A 16,914-nucleotide genomic window follows, 5' to 3' on the forward strand; every position below is an offset into this window, starting at 1 on the left:
CCCACTCATCCATCTACCCATCTAGCCATCTATCCATCCATCCATCCACCCACTCATCCATCCATCCATCCACCTATCCATTCATCTATCCATCCCCCACTCATCTCCACTCATCTCCCACCCATCCACCCATACATCCTCCACCCATTTCCCATCCACCTCCCATCCATCCACCCATCCATCCATCCCCACCCATCCAAACATACGTCCTCCACCCATTTCCTATCCATCCCCCACCCATCCACCCATCCATCCTCTACCCATTTCCCATCCATCTCCCATCCATCCATCCATCCATCCATCCCCCACCCATCCACCCATATGTCCTCCACCCATGCCCCATCTATCCCCCACATATCCACCCATCCATCCACCCACCCACCCATCCATCCATCCATCCCCCATCCATCCTCTATTAATTCCCGACCCATTCACCCATACATCCTCCACCCATTTCCCATCCATCTCCCACCATCCACCCATCCATCCCATATTCATCCTCCACCCATCCACCCACTCATTCATCCACCCATCCACCCATTCATCAACCCATCCATCCCCCATTCATTCACCCATCCATCCCCCACCCATGTATCCATCCATCCCCTATCCATCCCCTAATCATCCCCCATTCATCCATCCCCCATCCATCCATCCATCAACTCATCCATCTATGCAACCACCCATTAGGACATCACAGGACAGAGAAACCAGAGAGGCTAGTATACCTAGAAGGACTGTGGAGAGGAGCACCTTAGTGGGCCTCACAGCATGGGGAAGATGTTGGACATCAGATGGGAGACCAGGTAATGTGGTCACTGAGTGGCATGGCATAGGCAGGCATGGATATGGAACAGGGTGTGGTGGGGGGCATGCAGTAAAGAGCAGACAACACAGTCAGGCCAGGAGGCTGGAGGGTGAGCAGAATCCTATTGTCAGGAACCTAAAACCAAGAAACTTAGGCTTGGTATAAAGGTCATTAGTGGGAAGGGGCTGGCAGTGATGAGGGGCCACTCCTGGGCCCAACCTTGTCAGCCTGAGAGAGGTCTAGCTGGCCCACGCTACCGTCACCTGACACCTGCTTCCTACCTCTGGCCTCTACTTTGCAGGTGTGTATCAGGTGTACACAGACGAGGTAGAGGTCTGTGGAGAGGGCTGCAGGCCAGGCTGCAGGGAGGGGGTGCCAGGCAGGGCTAGAGCAACAAGGGCAGAGGCCACACTGACCCGGGTCTTAAGGGTCCCCCAGGTTGGGGCTGGGTGGCCTATGTGAACCCCAGAGGCACAGCCAGGACATGGGGGCTCATTCGAGGGGCAGTCTGAGCTCAGTGGGAAAGGCCTGCTCTGTCACAGCTGTCCCAGGACCACTGGACATGGCTGGGGAAGAGTGAGTTCCCCAGTGTTGGAGGTGTGCAAGCAGAGGGCAGGGTCACTGTCCTCAGAGCTCCCAGATCCAGCTCCCTGCCTGCCTGCCATGTTCCTGCCAGCTGCCTCCCCACTGGGCCCTGTACCGCCTTCGCCTTCCTGACTCACACGGCCGGTTCTGCCACCGCCCAGGAGCCAGTGCCCAAGGGGCTGAGTATAAATCCTTGATGTGAGGCTGGCTGCCTCTCGTTGCTCCTGACCACGGAGCAATGGCCTCTCGCTGGGCTGTGCAGCTGCTGCTTGTGGCAGCCTGGAGCATGGGCTGCGGTGAGTAGGCCGCAGGTTGGTGGGGACCCTGCCCCTGAGCTTATCTGCCCACCTCCTAGGGGGATGGGGCCGTTAGGGGTGCTTTGGAGCCAAGAGCCTCCTTAGGCCCCCATGAGGCTCATACTCCTCATTCTCAGTGACCCTCCTGGGTCCCAGAGCCCAGCTTCACCCTGGGACAGGGGTCATGGCTCCATTCTGCAGGAAGGGAGACAGAGGCTTGGTGGAGGGATGCAGCATTCAAGTCTGTGGCTCAGCTCAGTTAGAGAAAGCTGCCAGAGAGGCCCCTTGAAGGGCTCCCCAGGGCCTTGAAAGATGTCAGCGAGACTCCTTCAGCCCCTGCCTCCTGGTTCCAGGATGAGGCCCCCGAGGCCAGGTGATGAGGTTCTGCCCCCATCCCTCACCTAGGTAAGGCCCTCAAGTGCTACACCTGCGAGCAGCCCATGGTCAGTGCTTCCTGCAAGACCATTACCTACTGCAAGCCGGAGGACACAGCCTGCATGACCACACTGGTGACGGTGGAGGCAGGTGAGTCCAGGCCCCACGGCAGTGCTGGGTGCACTGGAGTCAGGGCCACCTCCCCCAAGTGCCTCCCTCCTTTGCTGGTGCTCCCCTCAGCCCAAAAGGCAGCAGGTGGGATGGGCAGAACAGGCTGCCACACCTTGGCTGGGGTGCCTTCGAGGGTGGCACAGCCCCCTCAGAGATCCAGTCCTTGGGCACCGGGCGCTGGAGGTGGGTGGGGCTTAATTGTCGGGGTCCCCTGGGGGCTCAAACACCAGCTCTGACACAGACCCACTGGGTGGTGTTGCCACAGCCTCTGGGCTCGGGCTCCCATCTCAGGGCAGGCACTTCAGAGGTCCGACAAGTCCTAATAATTCATGAACAGGTCACAGTCGGAGGAGGGCTGGGCCCCGGGCAGCTTCACAGATGTGGGCTATTGGGAACGGGGATTGCAGGGAGGGCGAGGTCAGTGGACAGCGGTTGGGAGCAGTGCAGCAGCAGGGAGGCGCTGCAGGGGAGTGTGGGTTCTGACACTGGCCCACCCTGCAGAGTTCCCCTTCAACCAGAGCCCCGTGGTGACCCGCTCCTGCTCCCGCTCCTGTATGGCCACCGACCCCGACAGCATCGGGGCCGCCCACCTGGTCTACTGCTGCTTCCGAGACCTCTGCAACTCGGACCTCTGAACCGAGGGCGGCAGGCTGGAAGGTGCTCCTCAGGCACCTCCTCTCTGACGGGGCCTGGCTCCATCTGCGGTCACTGCCCCCTGCTTCCTGCTGCCGGGGCACAGCTCACTCAAGGGGTCTGAGGGGAGAGAACCATACCAGGGGCACCCTCTGCCTTCCATACCCCACACGTATAAAACATAAATAAGCAAAGAGTGGAGATGACTTTTGTCCTTCCTGGGCACTGACACCATGTGGAGCTGGCCTTCAGGAGAGCCAGGCTGAATGACAGCACATTCTAGGCACCTGCTCCTCCCTATCACCCAGAGCCTCTGTGACCCATTTCACAGACAGGAAAAGAGAGACTTAGGGGAAGAAATGCCTCCTGGGCCCCTTTCCTGATGCAAACTAGCCTGGCGTCCCAGACCAAGACCTGTTCCTTAGCCCAGGGAACATCTCCTCCCGCTAAGAATCTCCCCTGCAGACCCTGGAGGCGTCACTCCCACCCTAGAGTGGAAAGGAAGCTCAGAGTGGGAATCCACTTTCCTCCCAGGGTGGATACATCTGGTGCTGCCTGCGCGGCCCAGGGGGTCTTCCTGGATGTGTGCACCTGGGCCTGCTGGTACCACACAGCTCCACGGTTTCAGTCACCTCCTCTGACAACTGCCCGCTATCCCCTTGGGACGGCTGAGGAGAATAGAGGAGGAGGAGCCCAGGGTCCTCAGGACCCAGGAGACCTGACTTTCAGGCTTGCTTCCCCCTCTGCCTGGCCCTGGCTGTCCCATCACAGTCACAGTGCTCTGTGCCACTGTCGCCACTGTCAGGAGGTGGGCAGAGCCAGTGGGGAGCACGGGCTGCTGTGGGCCTGAGCCACCCCCAGACATTGCCCCTCTTCAGGCCCCAGTCCCCTGGTGTCCCCTGGGCTGCACACCTTCTAAGCGCTGCCCAGCTAGGTCTTGGGTTCTAAGGCCCCACACGTCAGCTGGGCCATGCCCATGGGGTCGTGCGGGCACCTGTGGCTGCTGGGGTGGGAGCAGTATGCAACAGGCAGCGGTCTGACCAGCTGGGCATACCCCAGGCGCACGCGGGAGTAGCCAGGGCAGTGGCGGGGGTCGCCCAGGACCCCTGTGAGAGCTCACCTCTATGAAGGGCCCAGATGTCCGAACCTACCCCTACCTCTACGCCCTCCCAGAAATACCAGGAATTAAATGCTCTCCCTGGGGAGCAGCCCCGACCAGAGAAAGCTGCCAGAGAGGCCCCCTTGAAAGGCTCCCCGGGGCCTCCCCGCTACCAGCACCGGGCCTGCGGTGTGGCTTCCCGTTAGGGCACGTCCCCTGGGTCATGGCCGGACCTCCAAGGGCCTCACCAGGGCCTGGATTGGAGCCAAGGGGCAAGGGCCTTGACCTCACCAGGTGCACCAAGCAAAAAGTCGCCGCATCTCTGGCGGCGTCCCCAGCGGCGCAATGGGGTGAGGCCTCCAGGCTCTTTCGGAGCGCAGTGGGAGGGCTCAGCGGGGGCCCCCATGCCTGGGAAGGCACCTGCAGGGGTCCCCCGGCGCTGACCCCGCGCAGCCAGCAGAGGGCGCGCGCCCGAGCCCGGGAACCCGCGCCGCGAAGACCCCTCCCAGAGCTCTCTCCGCGAGCACGCAGCGACCCTGTGCACTCTGCCAGGAACCTGCACTGCGAGCGCGGCTGCGCCGCCTGGACCCCGGGGTCCCGCAGCACAGAGTTCAGAGAGCCCTGGCCCTCTCGGCCGGCCTGGAGGACCGGTCATGGCTCCATTCTGCAGGAAGGGAGACTGAGGCTTGGTGGAGGAATGCAGCATTCAAGTCTGTGGCTCAACTCAGTTAGAGAAAGCTGCCAGAGAGGCCCCCTTGAAGGACTCTCCGGGGCCTTGAAAGATGTCAGCGAGACTCCTTCAGCGAGACTCCCGCCCTGCCTGTCGCCGCGACCCTCCCAGGAAATGCGTGGGGAGTCCACGGTCCACCAGCGACCTCGGGAGGGCGCGCCCACGGGGTGGGCTCGCGGGGGCCAGGCGCTCACCACTGGGGCGCGCGGGGTCTAGGGAAGGGAGTGGGCGCCGCATCCGTGACCGCCGCAGGACGTGGGAAAAGCTGGCGGGGAAGCAGCCAGCTGCAAGAGGTGGCGGTGGAGGGGAGGGAGAAGGGCGCCCAACCGGGCCACTAGACCCTACTGCGCGGAGGGGAAGCGGAGGCCCTTCTGAACCCCACTACCGCGGAGAGGTCAAAGGAGCCAGTGCTACTCTTCCGCAGCTTTGAGAAATCTCTAAGATAAAGGAGAGGGGTGTGCAGACCGTAGGGCGTCCCTCCCTGCCCTCAGGAGCAAGACCCTCCACCTCCCCAAGAGTGCCCTCAACTCGCAGGTGTCCAGAGGGGAAGTCATGCGGGAAGCGGCGGCCTGGGCCGCTTCAGCCCCTTTGGCCTGCCTCGTTGAGCCCTTGGGGGCCACACTGGGAATTCCCTGCCTTAGTCTGTTTCCCTGTCCATGAGGTGGGCGATGGTCCTGCTGTCCCAGAATTCCGGACACCAGGCACAGCCGAACTCCACTCAGCAAGGCCTCAGATGTGGGGATCTGTGTCCCTGGGCCCTGAGGGGACACAACAGTGGCCACTTAGCAGACTGAGCCTAGAGGCAGTGGCTGGGTGCTGAGACTGAGTAGGTAACTGGCCCAGGGTGAGCCCCGGGGACACCCACCAAGGCACTGTCCACCTGGCCATCAGAGGGCACAGTGCCCACTCCCCCAGGATGACGGACCCGTGCACAGCCACCACCCTAGGACCTCTGGACACACTCCCATACCCTGTACCTGTCCCTTCTTCACTAGCATCCACCAAGGGCCTCCTGGGCCCAGCACCTGGACACTGTGCAGACACCTCCGGGGGTGGGGGCGGCTGGGGCAGAAAATCTGCAGCTGTTGGCCTTGGGGGAAGGACGCGGGCTGAAGCAGTCGCTGCCCTCTAACTCCTCTGAGGTGGTAGGCCCACAGGAGCAGAGTGGGCTCCAGTGGCCCTGCCAGGACAAGGCACTGGCTCGCTTCCAATCCCAGTCGCCCATTCACTGACCCAGGCCGGTCCTGCTGGCAGGAATCAGCACCATCACAGCCAACAAGGGCTCTCCTCCACCCTGTGGTCCGCCCATCCTCCAAAAACAAGACCAAGAGAGGGCCCTGCTGGCTCAAACCTTCAGCCTCCGTATGGAGAGAGAAGTCCCAGAGGCCTGCGGGTGTTGCCCATTCAACCACCTTGAAGCTCTGTTGCTTGTGCACGCCCGTACAAATGCACACACACACGAATGCACACAGGCACGCACATGCATATGTACATTGGATACACTCATCCCTAGTCCAGTCACTGAGCCCCACTCCCCATCCAGGCCAATGTGCCTTCCACGACCCGGGGACAGCTGCTGAGCCAGGGACCGCAATGGCATCATCACATAGTGGCCCCCCAACTCCCCAGGCACCCCGTCCTGTCGCCCACGCCCTGCACCAGGGCTCAGGCAGCTGCTCATGACCACTGGCTGGACAGCATCCCCACAGCCTCGTCTGCAGCCCCACTGGGAAGCTTGTCTTGTAACACTCAGCTCAGACACCCATGGTGACCCCACGAGCCACCTCCCCCAAGGACCCCCAAGAAAGAACAGAGGCTTCTGGGCAACCGCCCTGGCTGCAGACCCCCGACTTGCCGCACAAGTTTGCTTCCCCTCTCCAGCCCTACTGCCCCATCAGTAAACGCTGGGTTCATAGCTGCTTCCAAGTACCCACTCCTTCCCTGGCCCTCAGAGCCTTCTGGACCCTCCCGGGAAGGTGGTCAGAGCATGGACGTGGCCACACCCCACCTCATTCACCTTTATGTCCGGGAGGGTCCCACTCCCCCCCACCCCTTTTGAAGGGCCTGCAGATCAGCCCCTATGCTCTGCCTCCCGCCCACCACCCACCAAAATCCATTGACCTCTGCCCCCAGGGGCTGCCCGCACCCTGCCAGAGGCTCTGGGAGGCTGGAGGCCCAGACCCAGAGTCTGGGGCATGACCTCCAGGGTAATCCCTGAAGGAGGGAGACCAGCAACCTGGAGCCGGCATCTGCAGATGGCGCTGCAAGCCTCAGAGCTGGGAACCAGGGGGGCCACAGCAGGAAGGGCTCCCCAGGGGGCTTTGAGCAGCACCTTCTTGGCCTCAGTCCTATGCCCCACGGGATGAGGACAAGTGCTGCCCTGCCAGCCTGATCCCTAAGTTCATGGGAGCCCAAGAAGCCTGGATAGCCCCCCTTGCCAGAAAACCCATCCTGGGAATGGGCCCCACCTCAGCCCGTCTGGATGGTGGTGGTGGTAGGAGCTCAGAAACAAGGACCTCCCCAGCACGCTTGCAATGAAAACCCTTTAATGTTGGGCTTTCTTTAAATAAAACAGAAAGATTGCAGCTTTCCAGTGGTGGCTATAAGTCAAGAACAGCAGTGGGGGCGGGCATGTTCTGTCGGGGCAGCGCTGTAGCTCCTGGCTCTGGCTCGAGGCGGGCTTCCTGGAGGCAGCGGCAAAGAGGCAGTTCTGGATGTGCAGGCACAGATGCAGGGGCACAGGCAAGTGGGCACAGGGCCCTGAGCTGACAAGAATGACCCCCGCACCCAGCTAGACAGGGCACCCCCTCTCTGGGAGCTGAGGGCATCAGCTGGAGCCTGAGGCTGGGACTTTGCCTCGGTGACTCTGGGCATTCCAGTCCTCAGTTTCCCCAGCTGTAAGGTGAGGTATTAGGCAGGAGGGGGTGGCCCCGGCCAGTGTCCTGGTAGCCTGGTGTCTCCATTAGGGAGGCCTGAGAAGCTGCCAGGAGAGGCTCTGCTAGTGCAAGGCAGGGCCAGCCCAGCAGCTGACAAGGAACACGCTAAATACAGAGGGCAGAGTTGTTAAGAAGATGCCTGCTGGCCGGGCCAGCGACTGGGACAGAGGCCTGCGGTACTACAGGCCCAGAGAGGGCAGGGATCAGCCCCAGTCACAGAGCATGGCCCTGGTGGGCACTGAGGGGTGGGAGTGGGCAAGCACACCCCTGCAGAGACCCACGCCTGCTCTGTTCCCTCCCACAAGGGACCCCCAGCAGGAAGCCTGCTGCCTCTCCAGGAGCCCCTGTGCCACCCCGTCACCTAGTCTGGCCCCTCTCAGCCACAAGGCTACCCTCCCATCCAGCCTGACTGGAGGAGGAGGAGGAGGCAAGGCCGACTGCAGCGGGGAGCCCGGGTGCCCTGTCCTCTGTCGGCAAATGCCTCCCTTCCATCTGCCTCCAGCCCCAGCCTCTGACCACCCAGGCTCTGCCCCAGGCCTCCATCCACCTCAGTGGAAGCCAGAGGAGACTGCCTGGCAGATGCTGCTCTGACCCTTCAGGAGTGCCCACTGCACCTGAATCAGGCCCAGGCCCTGGAGAGCCCAGGCCTGTACCCAGGATGCTCTGGCTTGGCCCTGCCTCAGCCCTTGCAGTGGTCAGAGCCAGAATCTAGACTCAGGAGGCACCTGTGGGTCCCTCTGCTCCAGGCACCGTCCTCCCCTACCTAGGCCCACACGAGTGGCCTCATTGTAGGGCGAGACAGGACTCCCCTTTGCTCATCCATCCTCACCTTGAGGGCAGAGCTAGGTGAGGATGCCGATGCCACCCCCTCCCTCTGCCTAGTGTGGAGCCCAGCACAGAGGGCTATCAATAACTGGGGGGGCCCAGTGGTTGAAGAGGGGTGGGCCAGCTGGTCAGGAGGCCACTCCAGCTGGAAGAGAGTGCAGCCCAGCCTGCCCATCTTCAGGCAGCCCCCAGGCCCAGGATGGTGGCCGGAGCAGGCAGGGTGTGAAGGTGGTGGTCACTGGTCCTTGGTGACATCACTGAGCCCACTCTCCATGCGGAGCAGCTGGCTGCTGGCCTCGTTGTAGGAGATCCAGTGCTGCAGGTCAGCGGGCAGCTCAGGGGGCTCCACCTGCAGTGGACAGAAAGGGGACACCCAGCCAAGCTGCAGCCTTCTCACCTCTGGGCCACTGCCCACACTGCTCCCCAGCCCATGACCTTCTAGGAGACCCTGCCTCGCGGCCTGCCATGCTTTGCCCATGCCTCCCCAGGCCCTGCATACTTGTGTGGCGCCTACATACCCACCTTGACACGGCCCTGCTTGTGCCAGGCCCATCTCCCCTAGGGACCATCCCCAGAACCCAGCCAGACGCCCATGAAGTTGGCAGGTTGGGAAAGGCAGACAAGAAATCCAGAGGCCTCAGGGTGACAGGGGATGTCAGGCCTCTGAGCCCGAGCCCATCGCATCCCCTGTGACTTGCACGTATATGCCCAGATGGCCTGAAGAAACTGAAGAATCACAAAAGAAGTGCAAATGCGGCCGGGGCGGTGGTTCAAGCCTGTCATCCCAGCACTTTGGGAGGCCGAGGCGGGCGGATCACGAGGTCAGGAGATCGAGACCATCCTGGCTAACACGGTGAAACCCCATCTCTACTAAAAAATACAAAAAACTAGCCGGGTGAGTTGGCGGGCGCCTGTAGTCCCAGCTACTCGGGAGGCTGAGGCAGGAGAATGGCGTAAACCCGGGAGGTGGAGCTTGCAGTGAGCTGAGATCCGGCCACTGCACTCCAGCCCGGGCGACAGAGCGAGACTCTGTCTCAAAAAAAAAAAAAAAAAAAAAAGAAGTGCAAATGCCCTGCCTCGCCTTAACTGATGACATTCCAACACAAAAGAAGTGAAAATGGCCGGTCCTTGCCTTAAGCGATGACATTATCTTGTGAAATTCCTTTTCCTGGCTCATCCTGGCTCAAAAAGCTCCCCCACTGAGCACCTTGTGACCCCCACTCCTGTGCGCCAGAGAACAACACCCCTTTGACTGTAATTTTCCTTTACCTACCCAAATCCTATAAAACCGCTCCACCCTTATCTCCCTTCGCTGACTCTCTTTTCGGACTCAGCCCGCCTGCACCCAGGTGATCAAAAAGCTTTATTGCTCACACAAAGCCTGTTTGGTGGTCTCTTCACACCGACGCGCATGGCAGGGGACAGAGGGCCAGGATGGGAGCCCTCCTCCGAGAAGGTACCAGACAGGGCTCACTGAGTCCTCTTCTTTCTCCAGGGCACCCAGAGGACGGCACTTCATCCCCCAGGGCAGCCTGGGCCTGACCACTCTACTATCAACCCTCTCCACACACACAGCCACCATGTGGCAATGGGAGCCAGGCTCCAGGCCACTCCTGAGGGGTCCACAGCCTTGCAGATGGGCATTGGGAACGCCCAGAATGAGGGGACAGGCCAGGCACAGGCCCACCCCCACTGCAGAGAAGAGCAGCATACAGATATGCTCAGAGATATAGAGCCCAGACCTTACCTACAGATGGGCCAGGACCCCCATGGCAAGTCCCAGCAGAGCTAGGCCTGGACTCTTCCCTGGACGACTCCCCTCCCTCCCTAACTAGTTTCAACCATGTGACCAACACTTGCTCCAGCCCAGCTCTTCCCCTTTGGTCACATCACCGCAGGCCAGCCTCTCAACATGCAAGACCCCACCCTGGCTCAGCCTGCCCAAACTGCACCCGTCTTTCCACGTCACCAACAGGGTCTCTGCTGTTCTGGGTCCCAGCCTTCCCTCCCACAGGGACCTCACCAACCAGCCCATGCCTGATTTTATCACGTCCTCTTTCCCGGAAAAGCAAGCCTGGTTCCCCATCTCCTCGGCCTCCGTGCCCGGCTCTCAGCCTTAGTGGCTTCCCCTCTGGACTCTAGATGCATGAAAGACATACAGAGCCCAGCACCTGGGGGCAAAGAGAGATCTAGGCCCTTCAGGGGTTCCCAACTGTAAACCAAAAATAACATCCGAAGGTACCCCCAACCATCTGAATGAACTTCTTCCAATAGGCCAGGGCCCTCCACATTTAACCTGAAAGACTAGCCGAGGCCGTAAAGAGGGTGTGAGACAGGCCTCATTATGCCCTCCAGCATTAACAACACAGACCTTAAGTCTAACAAGAAACTTTTACAATCTAATCCCTCTGAAGCCTGAAGCCTGGAGGCTTCATCTGCATAATAAAACCTAGGTCTCCACAGCCCTTATCTTAATCCAGACATGCCTTTCTACTGATAATAGCTCTTTCAACCAACTGCCAATCAGAAAACTTTTAAATCTACCTATGACCCGGAAGCCCCCCTTCCAGAGGGCATCAATGTGAAACCTTCATATAGTGCTTGACGTACTGTGCCTCCTGGAAATGTATAAAAGCAAGCTGTGCCCCAACCCCCTTGGGCACGTGTCCACGTGTCCTCAGGACTGGTGTGTCCTTATCCTTGGCAAAATAAACTTTCTAAATTGACTGAGACCCATCTTGGATACTTTTTGGTTCACATGACTCAACAGAAACAGAAGACCAGGGAGCTGTGCCCTGTGGCCTGCTGTGCAGCTTTGTGCAGTGCCGTCGCTCCTGAGCCTCAGTTTCCCCACCCCTGACATGACCTCTCAGTGTCAGAGGCGTTGGAACCAGTGACTCCATTTTGAGCGAGGGCTGGGAAATGAAGCTGGGGCCTGCTGGGCTGCATCCTCAGAAAGTGCGACATTCCAAGCCTCTAGGTGTCCACAGTTGTAAAAAGTAAAGTAGACTTTCCAAAGACTTTCCTCCTGATGTAATGAGGAATAGTAACCTCTCTTAAAAGCAAAACTTATTCAAAGACCTGTGCTAACATTCTTAAATATCTGCTAGCCGTGATAAAGAAATCAATGTACTTTATGTTCTTAGCTCCCACAATTTAGCCTAAATATTTGCCCTGGCACGCTTATACTGCTCCAAGCAAGCATTGGGTCATAGCCTGTTCCTCTTCCTTATTTGAAGGTGTTTTTACCTTTTTCGGCATCCCACAAATTACTTCCTTCCTTTGCTCTCCTACGCCTTTGCCTCTTTTACAAAGTTCTAAGCTGTTAGCCAGTCAGGACAAACACAGAGTGTGAGGTCCCGTTCCAGCCAATGGAAACCGGACACAGCCACAGGGTGGGTGCGTCAGGTTATAAATGACCCTGTCTCCTTTGTTCGGTGTACTCTCCTGGCAAAGCTGCTGGCGAGTGTACCCTTTCTGCAGGAAGTAAAAATGGCCTTGCTGAGTAAATTAAATTTATGTTCAAGTGCTATTTCTGTACGGCACCGGGGAACAAGCATTTCAAACGATTTGGCAGCAATCCGTACGGGACATGGGATGATGATGAGAGAGAGAGAGAGACAGAGAGAGAGAGAGAGAGAGAGAGAGAGAGAGAGAAAGAGAAATTAAAATATAGAGGGAAAGAATAAGAGAGAAACTGGAAGAGACAGAAATCAAAGGAAGACACAGAGGGTGAAACTAGGAAAAATAAACAGTGTAAAAGGCAGGCATAAAGTTAAGACATGTTCAAGATTGTGAAAGTCTTAAGAAAAGCTATAAAAGGGAATTTATGCAAGAAATAGTGTATAATTTAAAAGTAATTAGGCCTCCTGAATGTAAAATTATTTTTTTAAAAAACAGTTTATACACAAGGTATGTAAGAAAAATAAAATACACTTTTAATAACAGGACTATAAGGAGGCATAAGAATATGGATTTTTACCTACATTAAAAAGTTAAAAAACATATTTTGTTTTAAAGGTTTAAGCAAGTTTTAAAGTGTTAACTGTAAAGGAAATTCTGTATGTAAACATATTGGCTAAAGTTAAAGGGGTATCATGCAGTTTTTCTGTGAACTGGCCATTAAAAGCACAACAGACTTTTCTTAAAGCACTAACCTGCTCTTTAACAGAAATCATAAAAGCTTAAAAAGAGTCTATAGAAATCTTATCTTCTAGTCAGACATTAAAATTGAATAAATAATGTCTACAAGATTTTATTAAGTTTAACATTAATAGCACATTAATATAAAGGTAAGATTTAACTTATCTGGTATAAAATCACACAAAAAGCACTGTCAAATATAAAATGGTGCTTAGCTTTCTTAAGGCCCAAAGGCGGCCGGGTAAGTCACAAGGCCCCTCATGTCCAAGGCCACAGTGCACAGGGGCAGTGAAGGCCTCAAGAGGCCAAGACGTTAAGAGGAAGCAGGGCCGCAGCGTCCCCTGGGCTGCGCTGAGCAGGAACGGAGCAGGAGGCATTACCGTGGGGCCTCAAGCCCCGGATATGCAGCAAAAGTTATATACTTAATTTATCTTCCACTTTCCCTTCCCTGGGAACTCAAAGTCTTTTAGCACAGCTACCGCCCCTAGAATTGCCAGTATACCAGCACCAGCCTGAAAACCACGTCCTCATCAAAAGACAGAAAGAAAACACTTGAGCCAGCCTGGGAAGAACGCTATTTCATGCTGTTAACCACTGAGACAGGCATCCGCAGAGCCAAGAAAAAATGGTCCCACCATTTTTCTTGAAAGATGTTTCAAGAAAACATCTTTCTCTCAGAATCATGGGTTACTGTACTAGGATCAAGCCCTACTAAATTAAAGAAAGCTTAATTTTCACATACCTTCTATATTGCTTCCTTTCCTTATTTTGTTACTAGCTCCTTTGTTATTACTGTAAGTAACTCACCTCAGACCACTGCCTTTAATGCTTGCTTTGTCATACCTTGGGGAAATGTAAAAGATCAACAGCAGCTAGCCTTTTCACAGATACTTATGTCCCAGCCCTCTGACAGTTACCCTAGCACTCCCTGTTGCAATGACCTGCAGCCAAGATGCTAATTTTCTGCTCCTACCACCTGGCAACCTTATAGTAAGTGGGACTACTACGCCCTTTACACTACTCAGGAACAAAGCTGGACTTCCATATAAAAGGTCTGTGCAGTTCTAAAATCCCTCATTTATTTCACTGAAAGGACTACCCCTTCTAACTGTCAGCCTTATGAATGTAACCCTATCCTTCTCTCTATCACCACCTCCACCTTAACTAACTCTAGGCCTGCCCTTAGTCACTTCTGTGGTATGGGGATTGACATAAATGGAAAAGACCCCCTAGGTATTTTTAAAATACGCATTATTCCCCCATCTCTCCCTTCTTCAGTAGCCTCAGTTCTAGATCTCACACTAGTTGCTTCTACATCTAATAAAACTAGGGTGTCTATTGTAAAAATAAGAGATCTAAGACAGACCTTAGCCATGAAAACAGACTATCAAGATGCAAATGCCTGGCTGAAATGCGTTAAATATTCCGTTCGCACTTTAAATAAAAGCGATTGTTACGCATCAGGTTATAAACGACCCTGTCTCCTTTGTTCAGTGTACTCTCATGGCAAAGCTGCTGGCCAGTGTACCCTTTCTGCAGAAGTAAAAATGGCCTTGCTGAGTAAATTAAATTTATGTTCAAGTGCTATTTCTTTATGGCACCGGGGAACAAGCATTTCAAACACAGTTAAGGGAACAAATTAATAATGTTTACTAAACAGACCCAGACTTGGAAGTGTCCAGATACCCCCGATATCTGGAGAACAAAGGCATTCCTAATTTTGAAACCCTGTCTCTACTAAACATACAAAGAAGTAGCCGAGCGTGGTGGCGGGCGCCTGTAGTCCCAGGTAGTGGGGAGGCTGAGGCAGGAGAATGGCATGAACCCGGGAGGTGGAGCTTGCAGTGAGCCCAGACCACGCCACTGCACTACAGCCTGGGCGACAGAGCGAGACTCCATCTCAAAAAAAAAAAAAAAAAATTGTAATTAAGAAAATTAATCCTTTATCACAAACCCTTGTAGCAGAACACACCTCCCCATATATACAAGCATTGCACCTAGGGTGGACGCGTTCCTCCTGTTACAGGAACGTCCTACTCAGTCTTTGGAGCAGCTATTCTTTCACCACTTTACTTTCTTAATAAACTTGCTTTCACTTTGCACTGCAGACTCGCCCTGAATTTCTTCTTACACAAGATCCAAGAACCCTCTCTTGAGGTCCGGATCTGAATCCCTTTCCTGTAACATTAGGACTGACGTGAGACATTGACCCTCCTCTGCTCAGGAGGCACCTGTCCGAGACCGGAGACGGCAGTGCCCTAACGCACACCAGGGGTGGTTAAGCCCTGGCTTCCTGCATGGACGCTCCAGGCAACTTTTCAGGCATCTGCTCTGGCCACATCGGCCTGGTGGCCGTCCCCAGGGCCCCAGTTGTCATGCTGCTGGGGAGGTTCCGCCCTGCTGGAAGGAACGAGTCCTGGGGAGATGCATGGCCCTCCTCTCTCCAACTGCAGAAAGGCCAAAATGCTTGCAGCTCCTCGGCTCGGTACTTCAACCCCAAACCCAGGTGTCCAGGACCCAGGCCTTCAGCTCTAAGCTGTGCGAAAGGGGGGTTCAGGTCCTTGGGAACTCCTAGGAACCTCTTCTAACTGATCACCCCTCCAGCCTATATTCAGGACCAAGAACCAGAGAGAGAGCTCAGCACTCTAGCCACAGAACAGAACCCCAGGCGAGAGGGGAGGAGTGAACATGAAACCGTGAGGCGCCAGGTTAAGAAATGGCAGGAGGGAAGCACGCTAAGCCAAACTATGGAGTTGATTCCAGGACCCTAGGAACCCCCATGAACAAAGGCATCAGTGAGGAATGCCCGGTAGAGAGGGAGGGGCAGGAGCGGCAGGAGGCAGGACTCCAGCAGTACCCGAAAGAGGTGCAGGCAGCTGGCCTTCCCTAGGGGAGGTGGCCGGGGACTAGGAGAAGCCCCTGGAGGTCCCGCAAAGGCCGTGCTCCGGGGCCAGGGGCGGGGGCCGCTCACCCTGCGCTGGCACAGGTGCTGCACGACACGCTCGGGTGAAGTGCCCAGCAGGTGCTGCCGGAAGCGCAGCAGCGCGCACACGAAGCCGTCCCGCAGGCTGACAAAGCGCGCCTCCAGGTAGAACGCGCGGTCGTCCCAGCCCAGCAGGCGGGTGCGCACCTCGAAGGGCTCCAGCAGGCGCAGCGAGCGGCGGTGGCGCGCACACGAGGCCGCCAGCACTGAGTGTGCCCGCAACTCCCTCAGCGCCCCGAGCACCCCGCAGCGGGTCAGGTGCGCGGTGCGCGCAAAGTCGGCCTCGCGCAGGTAGCGCGCGTTGTTCATGTGCAGCAGCAGGTCCAAGTCCGAGGGCAGCACGCGGCCCGGGAAGCGCTGCTCGGCTAGCAGGTCACGGACGCGCGGCTGCAGCAGGCGCGCGCGCAGCACGGCGCACGGGAAGCGCACCAGGTACCAGCCGTCCAGCAGCGCAAAGACGGCGAGCCCCAGGGCCAGCAACGCCACCAGCAGCCCCAGCATCGCGGCGGCGGCGGCAGGCGCGGGGTGCTGCGAAGCCGGTGGCGCTGGTGCCAGTGTCCGCGGCGCTGGCGACGGTGCCCGCCAGGCCTCTTGGGAACTCGCGAGCGCAGCGCGGCCAGAGCGAACCACAGCGCGAGGCCGGCCGAGGGGGAGGTGCCCGGAGCCCCGCCCACGGTTGCGTGATACCCTCAGCGCCCTACGAGGTCAGTCCCGCCGCCCAGACCCGCGCCACTTTCGCGTTCCCCGGGGCGGGGCGGGGCGGGCGGCGCGCTGAGCGCCACAGCGGCACCTGGCGGCCATGAGCGTCGCTGCAGGCGCGAGGGTGCCCGCGCGCCCCGGCGTCTCCGCGTCCCCAGCAGCGCGGGCCCCTCGCCAGGCTCTGAAGACGCGGTCTGGCCCTGGCCATTCGGCCCTTCGACTGAGCACAGTCAAAGGCTCCAGCAGCTCCGCGGCCGAAGCCGCGGGACTTTTCGTGGAAAATGGGACCCAGCCCGGTCGCCAGGGGCGCTGCAGCGGACTCTGCGGTAGCCTAGCTTCTGCTCCAGGACCTCCAGCCGCAGGGCGTGCTCAGCGGCTCAGGGCGAATCATGCTCTGGTCCCCATGCGCATTTTCAGCCCCAGCCGGTACCTCCTTAGTCGCCCTCACGACATTCATTCTACTCCCTAAAGGTCCTGGCAATCCTAGGCCCCTCCTAAGCATTCCCGCCCTTCCTCCCTTTTGAAACCGGAGCAAATCAGGGCTGGGCGGAAGTGGGGGAGCCCGGGTGAGAGTCAGTGACTCAGCTGCGGACTTTAAGTGTCGCCGGAGGCCCTGGGGCACAGGCCGAGC

At 57.5% G+C, this 16,914-nt stretch overlaps 2 protein-coding genes across 3 annotated transcripts; one reads left to right on the forward strand and one right to left on the reverse strand.

Moving 5' to 3' along the window:
- The first annotated feature begins 1,581 nt into the window (after positions 1-1,581).
- Positions 1,582-3,069, forward strand: SLURP1 (secreted LY6/PLAUR domain containing 1). Its single transcript, XM_010385470.2, has 3 exons — positions 1,582-1,689; positions 2,095-2,214; positions 2,737-3,069. The coding sequence occupies exons 1-3, from the start codon at positions 1,632-1,634 to the stop codon at positions 2,868-2,870; spliced, it is 312 nt and encodes a 103-aa protein (XP_010383772.1). The 5' UTR covers positions 1,582-1,631; the 3' UTR covers positions 2,871-3,069.
- Positions 3,070-7,221: 4,152 nt separating this feature from the next.
- Positions 7,222-16,395, reverse strand: THEM6 (thioesterase superfamily member 6). 2 transcript variants are annotated; one of them, XM_030921429.1, is made up of 2 exons: positions 15,732-16,395; positions 7,222-8,807 (listed from the first exon to the last, which is right to left on the reverse strand). In XM_030921429.1, exons 1-2 carry the CDS (start codon positions 16,083-16,085, stop codon positions 8,694-8,696), a joined length of 468 nt encoding a protein of 155 aa, XP_030777289.1. In that variant the 5' UTR covers positions 16,086-16,395; the 3' UTR covers positions 7,222-8,693. The 2 variants fall into 2 exon arrangements, with proteins under 2 accessions (XP_030777289.1, XP_010383771.1); XM_010385469.2 differs by having other exon boundaries at positions 15,573-16,395.
- Between the last annotated feature and the right edge of the window lie 519 nt (positions 16,396-16,914).

This window comes from Rhinopithecus roxellana, chromosome 17, assembly GCF_007565055.1.
Source record: "Rhinopithecus roxellana isolate Shanxi Qingling chromosome 17, ASM756505v1, whole genome shotgun sequence".
Lineage (NCBI taxonomy): Eukaryota > Metazoa > Chordata > Mammalia > Primates > Cercopithecidae > Rhinopithecus > Rhinopithecus roxellana.

Bases quoted from the DNA above. Each gene is read 5' to 3' on its own strand.
- SLURP1 (XM_010385470.2), top strand. From the start codon at position 1,632: ATGGCCTCTCGCTGGGCTGTGCAGCTGCTGCTTGTGGCAGCCTGGAGC. The intron at 1,690-2,094 runs GTGAGTAGGCCG...TCCCTCACCTAG, and splicing joins AGCCTGGAGCATGGGCTGCG to GTAAGGCCCTCAAGTGCTAC. The intron at 2,215-2,736 runs GTGAGTCCAGGC...CCCACCCTGCAG, and splicing joins ACTGGTGACGGTGGAGGCAG to AGTTCCCCTTCAACCAGAGC.
- THEM6 (XM_010385469.2), bottom strand. From the start codon at position 16,085: ATGCTGGGGCTGCTGGTGGCGTTGCTGGCCCTGGGGCTCGCCGTCTTT. The intron at 8,808-15,572 runs GTGAGCGGCCCC...TGTCCACTGCAG, and splicing joins AGCACCTGTGCCAGCGCAGG to GTGGAGCCCCCTGAGCTGCC.